Source organism: Epinephelus fuscoguttatus, linkage group LG14, assembly GCF_011397635.1.
Source record: "Epinephelus fuscoguttatus linkage group LG14, E.fuscoguttatus.final_Chr_v1".
Classification (NCBI taxonomy): domain Eukaryota; kingdom Metazoa; phylum Chordata; class Actinopteri; order Perciformes; family Serranidae; genus Epinephelus; species Epinephelus fuscoguttatus.
The window spans coordinates 9,285,414-9,306,232 of NC_064765.1; the positions used below are offsets into that span (position 1 = coordinate 9,285,414).

At 41.4% G+C, this 20,819-nt stretch overlaps 1 protein-coding gene across 1 annotated transcript in view; it reads right to left on the reverse strand.

The window, feature by feature from the left end:
- Nucleotides 1–248: 248 nt before the first annotated feature.
- dcaf5 (ddb1 and cul4 associated factor 5) overlaps nucleotides 249–20,819 on the reverse strand; it is a 29,242-nt gene continuing 8,671 nt past the window's right edge. The window contains exons 5-9 of the mRNA XM_049595507.1: nucleotides 20,654–20,783; nucleotides 17,051–17,264; nucleotides 10,746–10,812; nucleotides 7,886–8,013; nucleotides 249–2,264 (exon numbers count right to left, since the gene is read on the reverse strand). Of these exons, the coding sequence (XP_049451464.1) occupies nucleotides 939–2,264; nucleotides 7,886–8,013; nucleotides 10,746–10,812; nucleotides 17,051–17,264; nucleotides 20,654–20,783 (1,865 nt within the window). The 3' untranslated portion in view covers nucleotides 249–938. The remainder of the gene's footprint in view (nucleotides 2,265–7,885; nucleotides 8,014–10,745; nucleotides 10,813–17,050; nucleotides 17,265–20,653; nucleotides 20,784–20,819) is intronic.

The window sequence follows — 20,819 nt, forward strand, 5'->3', positions numbered from 1 at the left end:
AAATATTCTACTCTGGCCAACACTGGTTGCTCAAGGTCACAGACAGCTGAACACATTTCTTTCAGAGGAGAGTTGAAGCTGCGTTGCCATGGTAACTCTGTCAGCAAGTGGGTAGTGAAGGACCCAAAAATCTACAGCAAAATAACTTCCATCATGTCAGACAGACGTGTGTCAGAAACAGTGTGACCAATCAAACTCTGGTGTGAATCAGCGAAGCCTCAGGAAGAAGTTTCTGGTGTTGTCACTGAGAGAACAAATTATTCTTTAATTGCAAGAAAACAAAAGCGAGCGCTGGCTTGTAATGGTACCCAGGGGCTGGATAATGAGACAAAAAAACAATTGGTGGAGACACTGAAAAGCATTATTTCAACGCACAGCTTAAACAAATGGCGTTCCACACAGACGCAGTCAATTCTTCAGACACCCTGAAGCAGCCGAGAATCGCTTAAAAATAAAAAATAAGCCCAATCAGATTTACGCTCAGTGTGAAACCACGGAAATTAAAATGCTGCAAAGCTTTTGTCCTCCATAAGACCTTTTTTGTTATGGCTGGAGAAGCTCCAAATCCTGGGTGGAGCTGTCTGCAACAACCAGAGCATGAGAAAGAAACACAGCATGAAAATAAATGAGTTTCACTTAAAATTCCATTGTTATCAACAATATTTAGCATGTTTTATATTTTCTATCTTTTAATGTCATCTATGGTTTGACCAAAACAATGATGACGTCCAATTTGTTTGTTCAAAAACAAAGCCACGCTTTCTTTCTTTCTTTTTTAGTTCTTTAACGTCTTCTGCTCCTGCTGAGTTCATATGACATGTCACATGACTACAAGACGCAAAATAAAAAAGCTGAGTTGTAAAAACCCATAAAAAACCCAATTCCTAAATCAAGTCTGTTAACAAATGATTTCCTCCCGGGATGAGAAAGAGGTGTCATTATGTTTTTAACTTCTTCTCAGAGGGTGACGAGCCTGTCTCGCCCTCCTCTGACCCCACGTGAGTCCGTTTCAGGGCGCTCTGTGCCAGGCTCTTTTCCCTCTGCGGCCTGGTGTCTTCAGGTGTGACGCCAGTCTCTTCCTCTGATTCTGAGGAGACATGGGGGTTCTCTCTGACATAAGGTGCTACAGTCCGGTGTTGCCCGTTCACTCCTGGGCTGTGTCGGCTCGGAGAGTTACTGTATAACGCCACCGAGCTGCTACAGGCCTCTCCGCTGTCAGAGCTGTCCAAAGCCATCTCTGCAGCGGCCCGTTCTTCAGTCCTGTGTCCGTCCAGTGAGTGCGGAGACGCAGCTGGATGTCTTTCTAGCTCAGTCCTGTCACTCCCTTCCTCGTGTTCTTGGCTCTCAGGGGACATTACTGGGCTCAGACACACAAAGTCAGAAGGGCTCAGACATTTTTCCTCATCTCTGGCTCCGCCAGCGCCGGGCTTGATTTGGAGGGAGTTCTGTACCTCTCCTGAGGAAGAGGAAGACAGGTCATCGATCGATATCGACGGGTAACTGCAGGAGTCGATGGCTGAAAACAGAGCCTGCACAGACTCGGGTCGATCCCCAGCTCTGGAGACGACATGCATGCGTCGTCGCCTCATGACATTGCGCCGCCTCACCGCGCTACGCCGCTCCTCGTCGTCACTGCTGGAGCTGGAAGTTGATGTTGAGGAGCTGGAGGCTCCGGCAGGAAGTGAAGGCGAGGAGGTGGGGCTGGACAGCGTGGAGTTGTCCCTGGGACTCGGGGAGCGAGGCCGTGGCATGGGGTCGAGCCAAAACTCACTTGAGTCTGAGTCTTCGTTCACAAGGAATCCAGATTGATGCCGCTGATGCCGGCTGCGCCTCCTCGGCCGCTCCTCCACCTCTGCTTCAACGTGCTCTTCCCCTCCTGAGGCATCAGGTCCAGCCAGCGAGGAGGACGACGAGTTATCCGAGTCACTGTGATGACCAGCAGCAGAGACAGTGGTGGGAGCTGTTGGAGTGGCTCTCGTGGTGCGACGTCCCCGAGCGTGGAGCTGCATGATGGCCTCCTCGCTCAGGTCGCTGTCAGAGTCGGAGCTCCAGCCCTCGATCTCTCGACGCACCAGTGAGTCGAAGAAAGCCATCATGCGCGGGTCCTCCTGGATGGACTGGCTGACGTAGTCGTGGGACAGACCGCTGCCGCTGTTGAGCACCAGGCTGATGTACTCCTCGTGGGTGTAGAGGCTGCGGGACTTGTCCTCCACACGGCCCTCCAGGTCACCAAGACTCTCGGGCTGCTGGTAGGGACTCCACACCTGAGACAGATGGAGAAAGGAGTTGTAGATAGAGGAATGACGTGACGAGGACAGGATAGTGAAGGGAGAGTAAGGAGACAAAGAAAAAAGACATTAAGTTGCACAATAAAAAGGCAGAATGACAGGATGAAAAATGAACAGAGAGAAGGGAAGTTTCAGGTCAGTTTGACAGATCCTTTCTTATTTATAGCCTTTTATTACAGAACACCTGGACCTGTATCACCTTTCACTCTGTGCAGTAAAATGTACAAAACACAGAGATTGTGTTACTGTCCTGACAAAGAAGATGCTGAATCTCTCCTACCAGTGTGCAGATGCTTTTGTGTGAATGGTTTCTTCTTTTACATTGATTTTTAGAATGTTTGTGACGACCAAAAAAAAAAAAAATCTGAATAAGAAACCACATTTCCTGATTACCTTAACATGATAGAGTTCTCAATCAGAGGAGTACGTATATTCAAAGACAGAGAAAATAAGAGAACATTTTAGATATGTGACACAGCAAGCTGACAGTCAATTGTTGGCCAATTTTGGGCTGTCAATGAGCGTCTGTCACCCTAATTTCTGCAGTCTGTCCCATACCGTTGGCACTTGTCGGCAATTGTTGACTGTGTTTCGGCCAGTTCAGCACGTTGCACTGAGCTTAACTGCCAATCATTCTGACTGGCAGTTAAGCTCAGTGCAAAAGTGGAGAAAATAAAATGAGGAAAGTAAACAAAAGACAGAAGTCAAGAGGGCGTGAGATCAAAACAAATTTGTTATTATTATTTTTTTTAGCCATTGAGCAGAATCAGTTCATAATTGTTTGTGTTATTTTTTTACAAGCACACTGTAAATACCGTTTGTTCTGGGTATGAAGAGTTACTTCATCTCACATTGGCACAGAACGTATGGCTAGCTAGCTGTTGGCTGTGGTCGACGTTCAATGTTTGTAGTTTTTTAAGTGAGTTTGGTGTGTCTGGTTGCCCCAAGAACACCGGAGAAGAGGTTTCCAGACAGAAATGTCTTGGAGTGGGCTCAGATGGGGGGATTTAGAGCAAACCACCAACAACCGAGTGAAATGGAAGACATTCGTCAACGGCCGATGCTCCCTTGAGTAGCAAAGGGCTTAAGTAAGTCAGTAAGTTGGTGTGTCTGGGCCTTTAAATCAAACTATAATTAACAAGCTTTATTGTATTCTTGGACAAAAGTGGTAATCGAGTTGCTTGCTAACAAATCTAACCTCCTTCAACGAAATATATTTGTGCAAACATAAACTATTATATCAGCGTGACAGGACGACAATAGAGTCAGTGTGACGTATCGTGTTGGGTGTGTCGAGTCATTTATCATGTGTAGAAACAACTACTGGATGCACTGTTGCCAGATTGGGCATTTTTTCCACCCAGCTGGGCAACTTTTTACTCAAGTGGGCAGGTATGAAATGGTTTAGAGTTGGAATGAGAAGTTATAGATGCATGCAGATGTTATTAGACTCAAAACAAAGCACCAACCACAGGCTAGAGCAAACAGTCTCATTTTACAGCTAAACAGTACACTAAAATATGTTTCTGGAAACATCAGAGACGAGAAACGGGCAATGCAGTAACAGTATCTTGGTTCATATTTGATCAGCACTGCCTAGTTTAACAGTTTGACTGCAGTTCACAAGCAGTGACTGACATGACTGACAGCTGCTTTAGAGAATCCTCGGCTCTGATTGGTTATTTCATTCAGGTGCGGTGGATTTTAGCAATGCCATTAAGAGTACTAGGAGGAGGAAGAGGAAAGTCATTTTTTCTCCACAGATTATCTGTCTCATGCCCTACTGTGTGGATATAATGACAGTTTCAGCAAATAAGGAGTAATGTTTTTGTAGCTTTAATTGTCCCCGTTATTATGACTGAGACTGACAGAGGAGGTAGTGACTGAAAACTGATGACCAAGTCTAAATTATGTGAATTTAAAAATGTAGAAAATTATTTCCTCTCATAATTATTATTTTGTTACAAAGCCACAGCTCCGTGAACACCTTGTCAAAGCTTACATATGTATACATGATAACTTTTAAATTAATTAGTTAATATGATGCTATCCAAAGGCTTGGTCAAGATAACCTTATTACTGTAACCCTGGTTTTGGTCTAATTTGCAAGCCAAACAGGAGACCAGAGCTGCTCTTTATTTTTCTTCCTGCACTCATTTTCAGCCACAGAACATAGTGAGAACAGCTGAGTGGGAGTGAGCTGCTCATTGATAGGAGTAAAGGATAACAAACAACATGTGTTTGGTTTCTATGAGCTGCACAAAATAACTGACTGATAATGCTCAGCTGAGTCAGTCAAAATCAGCGACACATTCAGGCAACTTTACACGCTGCCTGGTTTATTCATCAGGTCAGCACCAGGAACACAGTGACTCAGAGAGCTTTCACTGAAAAGGAATTATGACACAGGAAGGAGCGCAGCAGCTCTGTGATATGACTGTTATTTCAAATGCACAAAATCTTAATATTGTGAGCAGTATTTTTTGAAAAGGCAGGCTCGTGTCAAAGAAGTCAACAGATCACAACAAACTGCTTTTAATTTTAACTACAAAATAAAACTGCTGTTGCAGCCTAATACGAGCTGTAATACAGCGACAGCTTTAGCAATAACACTTGATTTACTCTTTTGCTTATAAAGCCTTCAGTATTAGATCCAGGATACCGAGACTTTTTAAATCCTGGCAGTCGATCACAGTCTGGATCTGGTTTCAGAAACACTGTATCTGTGGAACCATTCATATCTTCCCATGACCTAGTTTCTGAACGCTGCCCAACGTCATCTGTCACAGACGACAGTCAATAATGGGGGAAATCCATCTTTTTTCACTCCCCACTCCACGGAGGGAAGTCGCAGCTCAGTCAGTTGCTGCGTGGTGTCATTGGAGATCAATGTCTCACTTAAGGGTATGTCTACTGTCTGAGGACACAGACTCACATTTAGTCTGTCCACTTATAGAACAATTTCTCCAACCACTGCAGCGAACAGAAGATTTACCTCTCTGTACCTCACCTCTAGGCCCCAAAAAACACAGATGTCTTAAATGATCATTCGTGTATCAATTACTCAGCCTGTGTTACACTGAATTCTTTCTTTTACAAGTAGCGCGCCTGGGCAAGTGCATGTTTAACTCGGCTCGTGCATTCCATTGAGCAGCGTTTAAACACTCGCATTTGTCTAGGCATGCTACTCGTCTGTCTGTGCGTGTTTTAAAAAGTAAGTATTTAACAAAAGTGGATGTGTTTGAGAAGTACTGAGCACACAACTGGATAAATGAACGTTGATTATACTGCATGGGCAAATGGATGTTTTGATTTGTTTTGCAGTTCTTAGAAGCTGCCCCCCTTTACTCCAATTCACTGAGAATTTTCTCAGTTTTTGGATTCCTCGTTCACCACAGAGGCATGTGAAAAAAGATTTCTTAACTAATTCAATGCACTATAGAGTGAGTAATTGATATACAAATGATAATTTTGCTCCTTTTAACTTTCTTTCTCAAAGGGTAAGTAGAGTATTTTTCAACCTGGACCCCATGTTCCCATGTTTATATGTCTAAGTGACTATTGGGAACAAAATGTTTTAAAATTAGTCCAGATTGACCTGTCAGTGAGCCCCGCCCCTAATTGCACTCCCTGAAGAAATACTATCGTATTTTTGGAAAACTGAACCAGTGATTCCAGAGAGAAGCAGACAGAGGGGTCTACAGTCTGTGTTTGAAGGATATATCCAGGATGTCAAACTGACTCAGCAGCAACAACAGGTTAAAAAGACAAAGATAGTTAGAAGCTAAAGCCGAACTATAGGCTACAGATCACAGTATAAAAGTGAACCACCACATCACTGCTGATCGCCACACAAGACAATGAATATAAAGGGAAACTTTGCTGATATTGAACCAGCTGTGTGGCATCACAGTGTGTGCAGATGAACACTGTTTGGCTTCACTACGTGCTGCCGGATGGGCAGGGATCTCCAGATGAAGTCAAACAACGGTCATCAGCGCACACTGTGATGACACACAGCTGGTTGAATATCAGCAAAGTTTCCCTGCTTCCCTTCACTGGTTCCTGTACAGCAGGGTCGGTCTTTGTTTCACTGTTATAATCATTAAAAAGCAAAAGCAGCATGTGTATACATTCAGTAGGCTATATCTTCAGTAGCTAGCTAGCTAACCCTACACTTTTCAGGGTTTGATTTTGGTTTTGGAACAGGGAAGAAATGTATATCTTTTTCCAACCTCTCCAGGTAACGAGTATCATTAATACACGACGTGCCCCAGGCACAACATTTAGCTCCAAATCCACAAAACCAGCCTGAAAATGAAGGAAATCTGAAACGACTGCATTAGAGTCAATGGAGCACAGCTGTGTTGTTGTCGGACCCTGGACTGAGCCAGCCTGATGCTACGTTATGATTGGCCAGTCTGAGTCCAGTGGTGGGACTAAGCGAAGGGTCAGCTGAGAGGCCGTTTACACGTACATGGTGATTGTGAGAAACGGAGACATCTTCCTTCGTTTGTGCCCTTTGTTTACACGCAAACGGAGATTTCTCCTCTGAAAACGAGTCTTTCTAAAAACTCCGGCCAGAATGGAGATTTTGGAAAACTCCGGTTGCGCGTTTGCATGTAAACTGAGATAAACGGAGACAGACGGAGTTATAGGCAGCCGACGTCACAGTATGCGCCGGAACTTGCGCCTGTGTCAAAAGTGCGACCTATGTTGCTATGGTGACAATGGATACATGGAAGGCTTGAGCTTCTCGTTACACTGCCACCTACAGGTTTGGCATGCTCTTGTGTATATATACACGGGTAAGTGTAAACGAAGAATTTTTTGAAAACGGAGACGGTGAAATGTCCGTTTATGAAAATAGCCGGCAACGTGTAAATGGCCTCTGAAGAGCTGCAGCTGGCAGCGCCAAGACAAGCTGCGACCTTTTTGTTAAAGAGTAAGATCCATTTTGACTCGGCAGAAACAGCCCTAAAATCGGAATCACCAATTCCACCAAACTCCATTTAAATCAAGTGTTTTTAGCGTGTATAGAGTCAGCATATTTTCACATCTAACTGGGTGAATTAAGGGTTTATTTCAACCCAACCAGAGTTGGTGATTATTGGAACAGTGGAAAGACAAACCAAACCCACTTCAAAAGTTTTATTTCATTTCTGTCAACTTTGAATGAAGTGTGTTTTACAGTGATTAAATCACTGTTTATCTAAATGGAGTCTGGTGGGTTTTGCAACAGCATTTTCAGGGCTGTTTCTGGTTTAACAAAAAGGATCTTACTCTTGAACAGAAAGATCTATCTCTGTAGGGATCCTTTCCATGATGTTGTCAAACACTTCTAATAACAATCTGAGCCTGTCAGTGGCAAAAAAAACACTTACAGTGGATGTAAATTGACAGTGTGTGCATGCCCCATGTGGTTACACTGCAGCCTGTTTTGTGGCTGCCTGCTGTGGTGCTGTCACTCAATACTGGACCAATTTAAAAAGTCATTACTCTCATTAATTACTTAGACAACACTGGTAAATGGGGTCCAGGTTTGAAAACACTGAACTTACCCTTTAAAAACACAGCAATATTGTTTCTTTACTAACCTTGATGACTTTCTCCACGCCAGAGGAGCAGATCATATAGGTGTGAGGGTTGAAGCGGACCTGGTTCACAATGGAGCGGTGACCCTTCAGGACCATGAAAGCCCCGTTGACCACACGACCAGGGCCGCCTTGGAGGAAGAAAACGATGTGGGTTTGTTTAATGTGACACCAGCAGACAAACACATGAGCTCATAGTCACAGAGATACAACACTATGTCAAGCATTTGTTCAAACAAACACATCCAGCTTTACAGAGACAGCCATGATTATTTAATCTGAGAATACAGACTGAAATACCCATTAGTCTGACACATAACTGGCCCAGTGCACATATTTTCAGTGTGAGAAACTCCATAAATGTGTCAGGTGGAGCTATGAACGGCCACATTCCTGGAGTGCTGCATTTTTGGAATTTTCTTTCCAGAATAATTACATCTGAGGCCTGTTCACTGTAGGTCCATGTGGAGCAATCAGTTTAAACATTTCAGCATTTACCTTTCGTTTTTTAGTTTGTCTGGACAGGTGACAACATTCACACTCAGGAAAAGTTGGACACAAGTAAGAACTTAAACTGAACCAATGCCTACACCAAACCCCCTTTAAGAAATATGAAATATTAACAATTCTTTAAGTGTTCACAAAACCACAGAACTCTAGAAACACAAGATAAAAAGCATCATATGTCGACAGTTTTCTTGTCAATTCCGCATCAATATAATCAATAAGATAAACTGTATCTGTGTACAAACTCTAAATTTCAGATTTTGTCGCCTCAGCTTGCTACCAGCTTCCGTTGGTTAGCTGCACTATTTTACAGGGTGTCTACAGATATAACCAAGTTAAAGTTAAGACTTTTCAAAGACCTTGCATTAAGAATACTTAATTTAACACAATATAAGACTTTTTAAGACCTTATATCAAGAAAACTTGATTTAAGACAATTTAAGACTTTTTAAGGCTTTATATTAAGAACATTTAATTTAAGACATTTCGAGACTTTTTAAGGCCTTATTTTAAGAAAACTTTATTTAATACATTTTAAGACTTTTTTAGGCCTTATATAAGAAAACTTAATTAAAGACTTTTTTAGGCCTTATATAAGAAAACTTAATATAAGACATTTTCAGACATTTTAAGGCCTTATATTAAGAAAACTTAATTAAAGACTTTTTAGGGCCTTATACTAAGAAAACTTAATTTAAGACAATTTCAGACTTTTTAAGGCCTTATATTAAGAAAATTTAATTAAAGACTTTTTAAGGCCTTATATTTAGAAAACTTGATTTAAGACAAGTAACAACTTTTAAAGACCTTGTATTAAGAAAACTTAATTGAAGACATTTTAAGACTTTTTAAGACCTTATATTAAGAAAACTTTATCAAATACTTTTTAACACTTTATACTGAGAAAACTTAATTTAAGACAATGTAAGACTTTTTTAGGCCTCATATAAGAAAACTTAATTTAAGACCTATATTAAGAAAACTCAATTCAATACAAATTAAGACTTTTTTAGGCCTTATATAAGAAAAGTTAATATAAGACATTTTGAGACTTTTTAAGGCCTTATATTTATAAAACTTAATTTAAGACAATTTAAGACTTTCTTGGGACCGGTAGACAACCCGTTTCAGTGGGAGGAGACTGTGTGAATGAGAGGTCGAACCATTTCAAATTAAAGATTTCTCACTAAAATACGTGCTCAGATATACACTGAATTAAACACAAACTCTTATTCTCTCCACAACATCACCAGTTTCTCCTCCTTTTCCACAGTACAAGAGAACCGAGACTTGTTCATGTTCTTGAGCCTCCCCGAAGTCCACCCCCCCCAATGTTTACTGTCTACCTGCTTTGCTGCTTCCTGTTTGGTGCTGGAGAGAGTGCAGCTATTGGTTGTTAACAATGTTCATGTCATTGAACTTTAGTATTTGCATCAGATAAGACTTTAAAAACTGAGATGATATTGGGGCGTCGGTGGCTTAGTGGTAGAGCAGGCGCCCCATGTACAAGGCTGTTACCGCAGCGGCCCGGGTTCGAGTCCAGCCTGTGGCCCTTTGCGGCATGTCTCTCCCCCCCCCCCCCCTCACGCTTCACTGTCATGTCAATTAAAGGCAAAAAATGCCCTAAAAAAAATCTTAAAAACTGAGATGATATTAAACATGTTTGATTTGATGAATCAAGTTCAGAGAGCAAAAACAACTCTCTGGAGGTCAGTCGGGTTTGTTTTGCCTAGTCTGACGCCACTGAAATCTTTAATCTCGCAGGATGACAGGTCACAAAACTTGTCCTTAGAGCAAGTATTTGCAAGCCGTGGTACGTCTGTTTATGAACCCTGACTTCCTGATGAACAGTGTGAACTTAAACAAACCAAAAACACAAAATAAAACTATAAAAAAAAGTATTTAGCAGAGAGACAAAAGAAACATTCACATCATGGGAGCTAAATGACATCTTGTTCTAACACCATTTTTAACTTCCATAAATTGATTTCCATACCTGAACCTGCAGGTCGGCCGATACGAGTACCAATCCCATACTATTTTTTTTGAAAAATGTTAACAGCAGTGTAATACTAACTAGGGCTGCCCCCTAACAATCGACCAAACGTTAGTCGACCAGAGAGGTCATTGGTCGGCAAGACTTCATTGGTCATTTAGTCACAGAAAAAAAAGGAAACTATTAGAAGCTGCACCTTCGCCCATATCTGATCCAGCATTTTAGATAGTATTGGAGGTATTTATGATGCTGGTATTGAAACACCTCTACTCTTCTGACATGTGGAGACCCAAAACTTACTATGCATCAGCATACGTCCACATAAATGTGCAGTCAGTGCAGACATATTCAGTAACTCACCTGCTTCTGGGTCCTTTGGGATTTTCCACATGTAGAGGTTGAAGTCATCTGACCCAGACAAAATGTACTGAAGGACAAAACAGAAGGATGTTTAGAAGTTTAAGTCTGCTCCGTTTCTTTGGACAAAACTTTCCATATATACAGAACATGTACACACAGATTAACTGAGGCAGAGGAACCCTGGGGGGGTCAATGTATGGCACGAAACCACCAGATCTTATCGCAGCGCTCATCGTCTCATAATGTGGATCAAACACGCTCCTGACATGACATGACAGTCTGACCCCGACACAGCTCCTGCTCCTCGTCTGAACTGTTATTAGACTTTGTTAACAGATGGTTCCACTTAAAGCTGTCGCTTAAGGTAAGTTTTGACAGAGCCGCAGAGTGGGGGGATGTGCTCGGGTCTTATACATACATGTGTCTTTTAAAGAACCATATAGGGAAGGAAAGGGCTGGCAGCCAGTGGTGGGAAAAGTATTCAGAACTTTTACTCAAGTGAAGTAGTAACATCACAGTGAAGAAATACTCTGTTACAAGTAAAAGTCCAACATTTAAAACTTCACTTTGGTAAAAGTACTAAAGAACAGTTGTTTTGTTGAGTTACTGCCTCCAGCGAAGGAGTCCAAGTATCTCAGTGTCTTGTTCTTTAGTTAGGGTAGAATGGAGGCTGAGATGGATTGGCAGTTTGGTGCGGCGTCTGCAGTGATGTGGGCACTGCGCCAGACCATCATGGTGAAGACGGAGCTGAGCCAGAAGGTGCAGCTTTTGATTTACTGGTCCATCTACATCCCTACCCTCACCTACGGTCATGAGCTCTGGGTAGTGACCGAAAGAATGAGATTGTAGATACATGCGGCCGAAACGAATGAGAAGTGCATAGTGATACGGTTGGCAGGTGTAGTTTGGCAGGGAGAAACTAGTTCCTACAAGAAACTTCTGTCATCAAGGTCTGTGGATTATGTTGAGTAACCAGGTCATGACTTCTGGAAAGAGACATTGATGTTGAGCGCCATCTAGTTCAGTTATACTCAGAAGACATCCATCCATTTTCTTCCACTTATCCGGGGCCCGTTCGAGGGTACTCTAGACGTCCCTCTCCCCAGCAATGCTTCCGAGCTCCTCCTGGGGGACCCCAAAGCATTCCCAGGCCAGATAAAATATGTAGTCCCTCCAGTGTGTTCTGGGTCTGCCCCAGGGCCTCCTACAAGTGGGACATGCCTGAACACCTCTAACAGGAGGCGCCCAGGAGGATCCTGATCAAATGCCTGAACCACCTCAACTGACCCCTTTTGATGCAAAGGAGCAGCGGCTCTACTCCGAGCTCCGTGTGGATGTCTGAGCTCCTCACCCTACCTCTAAGGCTGAGCCCAGACACCCCACGGAGGAAACTCATTTCAGCCGCTTGTATCCACGACTTCATTCTTTCGGTCACTACCCAGAGCTCATGACCATAGGTGAGGGTTGGGATGTAGATGGACCAGTCAATCGAAAGCTTTGCCTTCTGCCTCAGCCGCCTTAATGACAACGGTTTGACTGACCACTGCAGAAGCTGCACCAAACTGCTGATCCATCTCACGCTCCATTCTACCCTCACTCCTGAACAAGACCCTGAGATACTTGAACTCCCTTGCTTGACACAATAACTCTCTCTGTGGCCGAAATCTCAAAGACTCTGCAACTCACACAAACAATCTAGATTGATAAACAGCACTACAAGTAAGAGGAAGAATATGTTTCTCTTTTGTTTCGGGGTGAACGGCCCCTTAAAGTACAGCTGACTTTATGCACTGACTTTAATATCTAGTAGTAGTAGTATTATAAATGGATGTAGCCACAGCAAAGTGGCTCACGTTGTGGTTGCACCCTGCGGCTGTGGTTACAGTCTGAGCTCGGCTTTTCTCACCAATATATGAGCGTTTGGCTGGAGGCTGGTTCTACACTCGACTTTTATAAGCATCTACTAAATATTTAGGTGAGCAGTGTGAAGGACCAGAATGTTTTCCATCTTAAAAATACTCCTCTGCTCATACTTGGCTCTTTTCTTCTTCCTTTTAGCACTTTTCTGTTCAGCTGCAGTGTCTGCTGAGCTTTATTTTACCATCTGGACCGGAGGCACATTTTTGTTCAATCATTTACATTAGTTTTTTGGCCTTGTCTCGTGCTGCTGGTTTTCTGACATTCTGTCAAGTTGAGAATTATTTTTGTGCCGTTTTATCTGCCAATGATTTAAACAAATGTCTTCAATTTCCTTCTGTAAATATTCTGCTGCTCTCCGTGAGCTTTTTCAGTCACTCGCTCAAGTCTGTTTTACCTCCTTTGGTAAGAATACCAGTCATCTATGACTTTATCTGAAAAGAACCTGACATAAAATGCTCCGCAGTCATGTAAAACCATATCACTGTTACTCAGATCACTGTAGCTGCAGGGCACATGAACACACTCTGAACTGAACACCTGTGTGCTCCGCCTCAGGTTCCCAGAGGACACGTCAAGAAGGAATGTCACACCCGTAACTCCCTCCCTTTTTCCTTTCCATCATTTTTGTGCGGTGAGTTGCCACCCTGCACCTCTGCTTTCACGTCACTCTGAGAAAATCCTCTGCTGTCTGTGGTTCTGCGTCTATATGAGGAAGTTTCTGAAGAACCAGAGTGCTGTGAGAGCAGTAAATAAACAAGCCGAATCATCTGATTAAACTCGATCACGGTCTGTGTCACATGTTAAAGCTTCTCTTTTCCTCTAAACTCTGCTGTCTTATTAAAATTCACATCCTGTATTTACATTGTATAAATTATTCTGCATAAAAATCCTGAAGAAATTCTCCAGTTTTGGTCTCAAACTGAAACTGCGGCTTGCTCACGGCCCTCCAAAATAAATCTGTAGGCAGTCACACTCTCAGTCTGTAAGCTCACACACAGTGGGAAGGGGTGATATGAATAAAATTGTCACTGTATAAATAATCTCTATAAACAGATATCTGCATATGTATGCAGCATTTACAGGCAACAGGACAAGATTTTGGTACCAGAAACAAAAACCAAACCAATAAAAACCACAACAAACCAATAGCTTTTTCTTTCTTCTCAGATATCTGTATGTAGAGATTAGTCAAAAGATGTCGTCTCTCAAATACACTATTCTTGTGTCTCAAGTTGCTTCCTGTTACATTTAGAATTGATTTTTATCTCCTCCTCCTTGTATACAAAGCCCTAAATGAGCTCGGACCAAGCTACACTGCTAACACCCTTGTTAACTATCTGCCTCCAAGAACACTGTGATCATCTGCTGCTGGTTTACTGGAGGTTCCCAACAACAGGAAGACAAAAATCAGGGATGCAGCCTTTGTCAATTAAACCCCAAAGCTATGGAACACACTACCTATAGATATCAGGGAAGCTAGCTCATTTAATATTTTTTAAAAAAAGCTAAAAACGATGCGAACCTCCTGACTCCACCACTCAGGACCAAGCACCAGACCTGACCCATGGGCCCAAGCATAGGGCCCATGGGTCAGAATCGGCCTGCCAAAGGGTCCAATGCGGCCCACTAGATGACTAGACCAAGAGGTGCCAGGTTTTAGGAGCAAGTTAAACAATGCCTACTTCATGTCAAATTCTGTTTCAGAGGCTTTTCCTCCCTGACCAGAATCCAGCTCTCTGATACAACAATGAATACTTACTGTGACTGTGTTTAAAGATACTGAACATTGTGCCAGATAATGTCAATTGGCAGCTTCAGTTCAAAAGAATCTGTATCGGGAAATGTGTAGATACATGTACGTGTAATGACAGTGAGAAGTCGACTGACTGAATGTGGAAAAACTGACATACTGTATAGAGTACTGTGCGGTGGTTTTATTGGTCCAGCCCATCTGAGATCAAACTGGGCTGTATAACTAAAATGAGTTTGACACCCCTGGAGTAGACGGTATGTCAGTGTCTCTGGTTGACAGATTTATATCATGTAATAGTATTTACTGTATGGTCATATTGCTATTGTTTGTTTTTACAGCCTCTAGTGGTCAAGCAGTTTTACTGCAGCTCTGAGTGTATCACAACAACTTAAAGTGATTATTAAACCCCAAAAACCTCAGGAGTAATATTACTAACAATATTTACCAGGCTGAAGAGCAGTGATTCACTGCCCTGTCTGAGAAGGAGTTTCACGTCTGTTGCATCACAGCTGGATGTGGTTAGTAAATGTGTTCTGTTGTATTTGTAACCACACCTAACAGTGATGTCACAGTGTCCTGACATACCCTGGAGTACCCTGGAGTACACTGTACATCACTGCAATGAGGTCAGAAGGTAAACCAATGACATACAGCAGAAAATAATTTTTTTCCTCTTGTTTCTTTCCCTAAAAAGGGGGCGTGACCTTGGTGATAACAGGATGCCTGTCTGGGCTATGTGTATAATGACATTTTAGTGGTCACGCTGAAAAAGTGATGAGTTTTATGCATTTATCGTTTATTTATTGTCGACATAATTATTTAATGTTCCTCTTTAAACATATCTGAATCATGTAGAATTAACTTGATCTGAAGAGATTTGAAGTGTACACGTCTCAATCATGTCGAAATGAACAAAAGAAGTCATGTTTTGTTCAATGGAATGGAAAGCCCCGCCTCCTGGGAACGGGAACACCCACCTCCAGAGCTCTCTCCACAGTGAGGGTAATTAAAACCTAACCAATCAGTCAAAGGTAGAGATGATCTCTTGAGATGCAGCATTTTTAGTGCGCTTTTATCCAGTTTATCTGCTGGTTAGCACTTTCAGATAATCAATGCTAATGCAAATGTTAGCTACGATTTGCTAGCCAAGCTAACATTAGCCTCAAATATATTTCAAAACCGTATTCATTAACGTTAATAATTCCAGAATATTTCCAGATATTTTTCACCAAGTAAAAGTTATTTTTGTGATATCAAATGTGTTTTTGTGCTTATGCTTACAACATAAAAAAAATCTTAAAAGTTACACGATACATTCGAGTTATATTAGCATTAAGAAATCAAGTTGGAGTTACAGATAAAAATCAGGTACCATGGACATGATTAAATTATTCTGACATTAACTGAAGTAACTGAAAATTATACGTAAAGACAACATGATTCTTTTAAACAGTCTAATGTGAATTAATTATATTTTGGTTTGACGAGCAACGGTTATTGAGAACATTTTTAATGGTTTATGTGTTCATTTTAATGTGTTTGTGTGGGAGCAATGAACACATTACAATCAAGTAAATCCAAAGGACTTTTTTTCAGTGCGTGCGGGGCAGCACTAGATTTTAAATCATTTTTTTAAATGAAAATATTTTCATAAAACAGCCCAAAATATTTATAAATATGTTCAAAACTATTGCAAAACATTCTGTTAATTTCAAACCATTTCCTAGAAAACCTTTTTTTAATCTTTTAATTTAATTTGTTTTCCAGGAATTTCATGACTGTGGGAACCCTGTTTATCTTTGTCGTAAGTTGAGAAAAAAGAAAAATTCTTAGTTTATATCTTTAACTCAGACTCAATTATATACGTATGCATATAAAAAGACTACATCTAATAATAATGAGTAATTTATAGGATTATTTATGACTTCTGTTTGGGCTTCAGGCCACAATCTCCACTCATCATTTAGAGATCAACAGTCTCTCTGAAATTCAATTCAGATCCAGTTTTTCAGCGCTACTTGGCAGCAGGTGAAGAGATTCAAACCAGCAACCCTCCCCTACAGCCCTGACCTGATGCTGTAACCTTTAAACTCCTTCACTCATGTAGAGAAGGATAACTTTTAAGCCTTCGTGAGCTGCACTGACACCCGAGAATGATGTTAACATAATAAACATGGCTGCAGGGTGATGTCATGTCTGAGGAGGACCAACGGGAGGACTGTTGGCTGAGCACAGGGGCTTCTGGTGTTCCTCCAACACCGAAAAGTCCCAATTTCACAGACGGAACTAATATTATTCTATTTTTACTCCGACTGCTCCCACATGTTCCTGATACTCTCCTTCCATTTAAAGAAACCACGGCGTCAGATAAAACAATGTCTCCACTGTTTGTGTTGCTCTATCAGGAGCTCAATCACACCCGGGAGAGCCACACATGCTGGCTTATATGTACATGATATGGAAAATTTCAGACATACATTTCCTTGTGTGTGGGTGGATGGTGTGTTTGGAAACACTGGGATACTGTTACACATTGGAAATAGGTGCCTTCAAATTCTGCTCGCCTCTTTTTGCCGTACAATTCTCTACTAGACGTACTAGTGATAGTTTTAGTTGAGGATTTGTGACCCACCTGATCTTTGTCCCCTGCGAAGCAGCAGCTTTTCATGGTGCAGGAGTTGAAGTAGCCCTGGTTGTCGAACTGGAAGCTGGGCAGGCGGGAGTGCAGCTCGTAGAGGACGGGCGGCAGGCGGCGACGCAGTGCCAGCAGCTGGGTGCCGGTGCTGTTGAAGCGAACACTCATGGCGCTCTGCAGGGACATGCTGCCTCCGTAACGCAGCAGTGAGCTGAGAGAGCAGAGGGAAAGAACACATTAAAGCAGGGTGAGACTTGTACGCATGGATACTCTTATTTCCCAAATCTGCTTAAATCAGATGTCGGGAGAGTTGAGCTTGATATATTATCACAAAGGATTGTTAATGTCATTATCATAATGAGCCTGATGTTGATTAGTGGGAATTATTTACTTGATTTTGAATATCGTGTTCATAAAATCCCTCTCACGCCTCAAACTCAGATTTAAGATGTAACTGATGACTTACAAAGCCCTGAGAGGCCTTGCTCCAAGTTATATAATAGATCGTTTATTGCCCTATGTTCCTTCTCGCACCCTGAGATTCACAGACGCATCTTTTCTTGTTGTTCTGAGAGTCCAGATTAATTCATAAAGATGATCGAGCCTTTGCAATCAAAGCTCCATGACTTTGAAATGATCTGCCTGAGGAGATCAGGGCTGCAAACTCAGTCTCATCTTTAAAATCATTTCAGTGATTTTAACTGCTTTATTTTTGTGTGTTTACTCTGTGATGTGTATTCTGTTTTTACTGCTTTTACCTTGTTTAATTTGCTTTGTCTTTTATTTGGTTTTGTAAAGCACTTTGTAACTGTTTTGAAAGGTGCTATTGTAAATAAAGTTTATTATTATTATTATTATTATTATTAGATTTAGAAACCTTATGTATCAGTGTCAAAACCACCAATCTGAGATCAAGTTTTGACCAAGATCAGTGTATCAAGACCAAGACCAGACCAGTGAAAGTCCCACTCACAATAAAAATGTGAAGCCTGCAAACCACAGGCCACATTCCCACAAAAAAAACAAACCAAGAAAACAAATGAAGATCCCTCTTTATGCATCTCTATTCATCCACACTGTATATATGTATGCATCTATCATGAGAAATGTCTTGATAAAAATATTTAAAAGTCATTACAGAGGTGAATTTTAAATGTGGAAATTTTTCTTCGTTTTCTATGACGATCCAAATAAACACTTATCATCACATGACAGTCATGTGACCAGAGCATACGTATTTAAAGATGTTCAATGGGAGAACTGGACTGTCCTTATTTCAGAAGACATGGACGCAGCTTCACTGTGAATATCTGTGGACGATAAAAGGACATTTAACACATGGACTCATAAATATTTAACCGGTGTCCCCACACAGTGTTCTTGTTGGCATTTATACTTTGTCTAAACATCTAAAAATACTTTAAATAAAGAGATTTAAAAAAAAGATGGCGTCTTCATACATACAGCTGAGTCTGCAGGAGAGCATTAGCTTGAAATGTCACTTGTGGTTGTGCTAAGAAAATTGCATTTAAGGGATCTAGAGTGTGCAGACCTCATGTTTTTATGCCTCCGCACCGACAATAGCCATCCTATTTTTTTTATTTATTTTTTTTCAAATTTGGCAAAAACGTTCACTTGAAATCAACGCTGAACTGATTAGATTTTGGTGGTCAAAGGTCAGTGTGACTTAACAAAACACGTTTTGGCCATGCCTCAAAACAAGCCCAAAATATATAATTTAATAATTAAATTAATATCGTAAACATGCAGGCGACTAGTTGACTAATGGTCCTAAATGACGACTACTGGTCAACCAAACTTAAAACAGATTTTTTTTCTTCAAATACACTTGAAAGAGCTCATTTGCAAAAACAGATAAGAGCCATTCTTCAAAGTGCACAGCTAAAAAAACATGATTCCTTGAAACATTTTGGATATCTTAGCATTCTGACTGATACTCAGTGGTTCACTCACACAATAAATAGTATCTGCTTTTCCAAATAAACACTTTCACTTTAACTGAAAGCTATTTTTAAACCTGATAGTAAATTGAGGGATTTTCTAATCGTAAACATGCCCACGGTGCAGCCAGGCAGAGCCAGCAGTGGAGGAAGAGAAATGACTCAGTGCTTTCTTTTATTGGAAACACCATCAATTGTAAACTAGTAACCAAAACCTAAACCAAACCTGAGAGTGTGTAAACACACACTCAGCACAAAGTGTTTTCACAGTCATTTTATCAGCATAAACATTTGGTTTTTGCAGCAACACGGAGCTGCAGATGGAGGAGGGCCAGTGGTGATTGGTTTAACTGTGAGACAACAGCACCACCTGGTGGACATGAGCAGGACTGACATGCATCACAAGAGCAGATGAGGACGTCTGACTGTAAACTGACTCTGTTGACACTAACAGCTCCTTCTGTCCAAAATCAATGTTAACAACAAAACATCTAAAATGACCAGTAATGGGATAGTTCAGATCTTCTTAGTGGGGTTATACGAGGTACTTATCCATACTCAGTGTATTACATACAGTAGATGGCAGTCGGCACGCCTCCAGTTTGGAGAAGCAGGCAAGTTTAAGTTATAAAGCTATATTTAGAATATTTTCACTGCTTTTTCTCGCTGTCAGAGAGCAATGTCCAACAGGGAATTGAAACTTACCTAATCTCTTCATGACCAGACTCCATTGAGAAAAACAATAATTTATCATCACAGAACACAGGAGCTGCTGGTCTACTGCTGCCTTGATTAGTTTGTTTGTTTGTGTTACTGTGTGACTTTGGCATCTTAAATGTTTAGTTCAGATTCACCAAAGTCACACAATAACACAAACAAACCAACAGATTGAGGCAGCCGTAGACCAGCAGCTCCTGCGTTCAACGAGCCTAAATCAGTGTTTTCGTCAATGGAGTCTGGTGGCTATGATGAGAGCATATACGCCAGGAACGAGATCCATCCCCCAAGATGTTTCCTGCTACCTTTTTTTCATTACTATTTCCGGTTGGCCTGTTTATACTTTGGGCCATCACAAGTTGATAATGAGCACCCCCAACTTGTTGCCGTGTGGTCTCAAGGGGCCTGAAACCCCATTTTTTGGGATATGTCTCTTCCAAAATAGTGCGAATGCAAATGCTATGATGGCATAAATAGTTATACAAGTATGAAATTTGGCAAGGAGTATCCTGACACAAAGAGGAAAGTAGCAAAATAAGACTCTGGGGGCTTGCTGCCGTTTTATTTAAAAAATATCACACACAACATCCTAAAAACAACAACAAAGAAACAACTATCCGTTTGACAAATTTTCATTAAAAATGATTATTTTTCATCACTTTACACAACAGTGTATTTTGCCACTTACCTTCTTCATGATTTTTCTGTTTTATTAACTCTAATATGACTGTTATTAGCTGTAATTTCTGTCTTTGTTTTTATTTCCTCCACTTCTCTTTATTTGCATGCTTGTGCTATTATTCAGTGATGCTGCAATAAAAGCTAATTTCCCCACAGGGAGCTGTAGACTTGGGCTGTCTCTTAAAAACTGGGTCAAGAAGAGATAGAAGGTTTAAGAGCTGTAAAAAATAAAAGGTCTAACCTGCGTGGCTTGCGGATGTCCCATAATCCCACTCCCTCCTTGGAGTTGGCTGTGGCGATCAGCCTGGGCTCCACAGGGTTGAACATCACACTGTGGAAGGCGGAGGGGTAGCTGGCCAGGCAGAACGGCTCTGCAGGAAGAGATGAGATTTGAATTATAATAACAG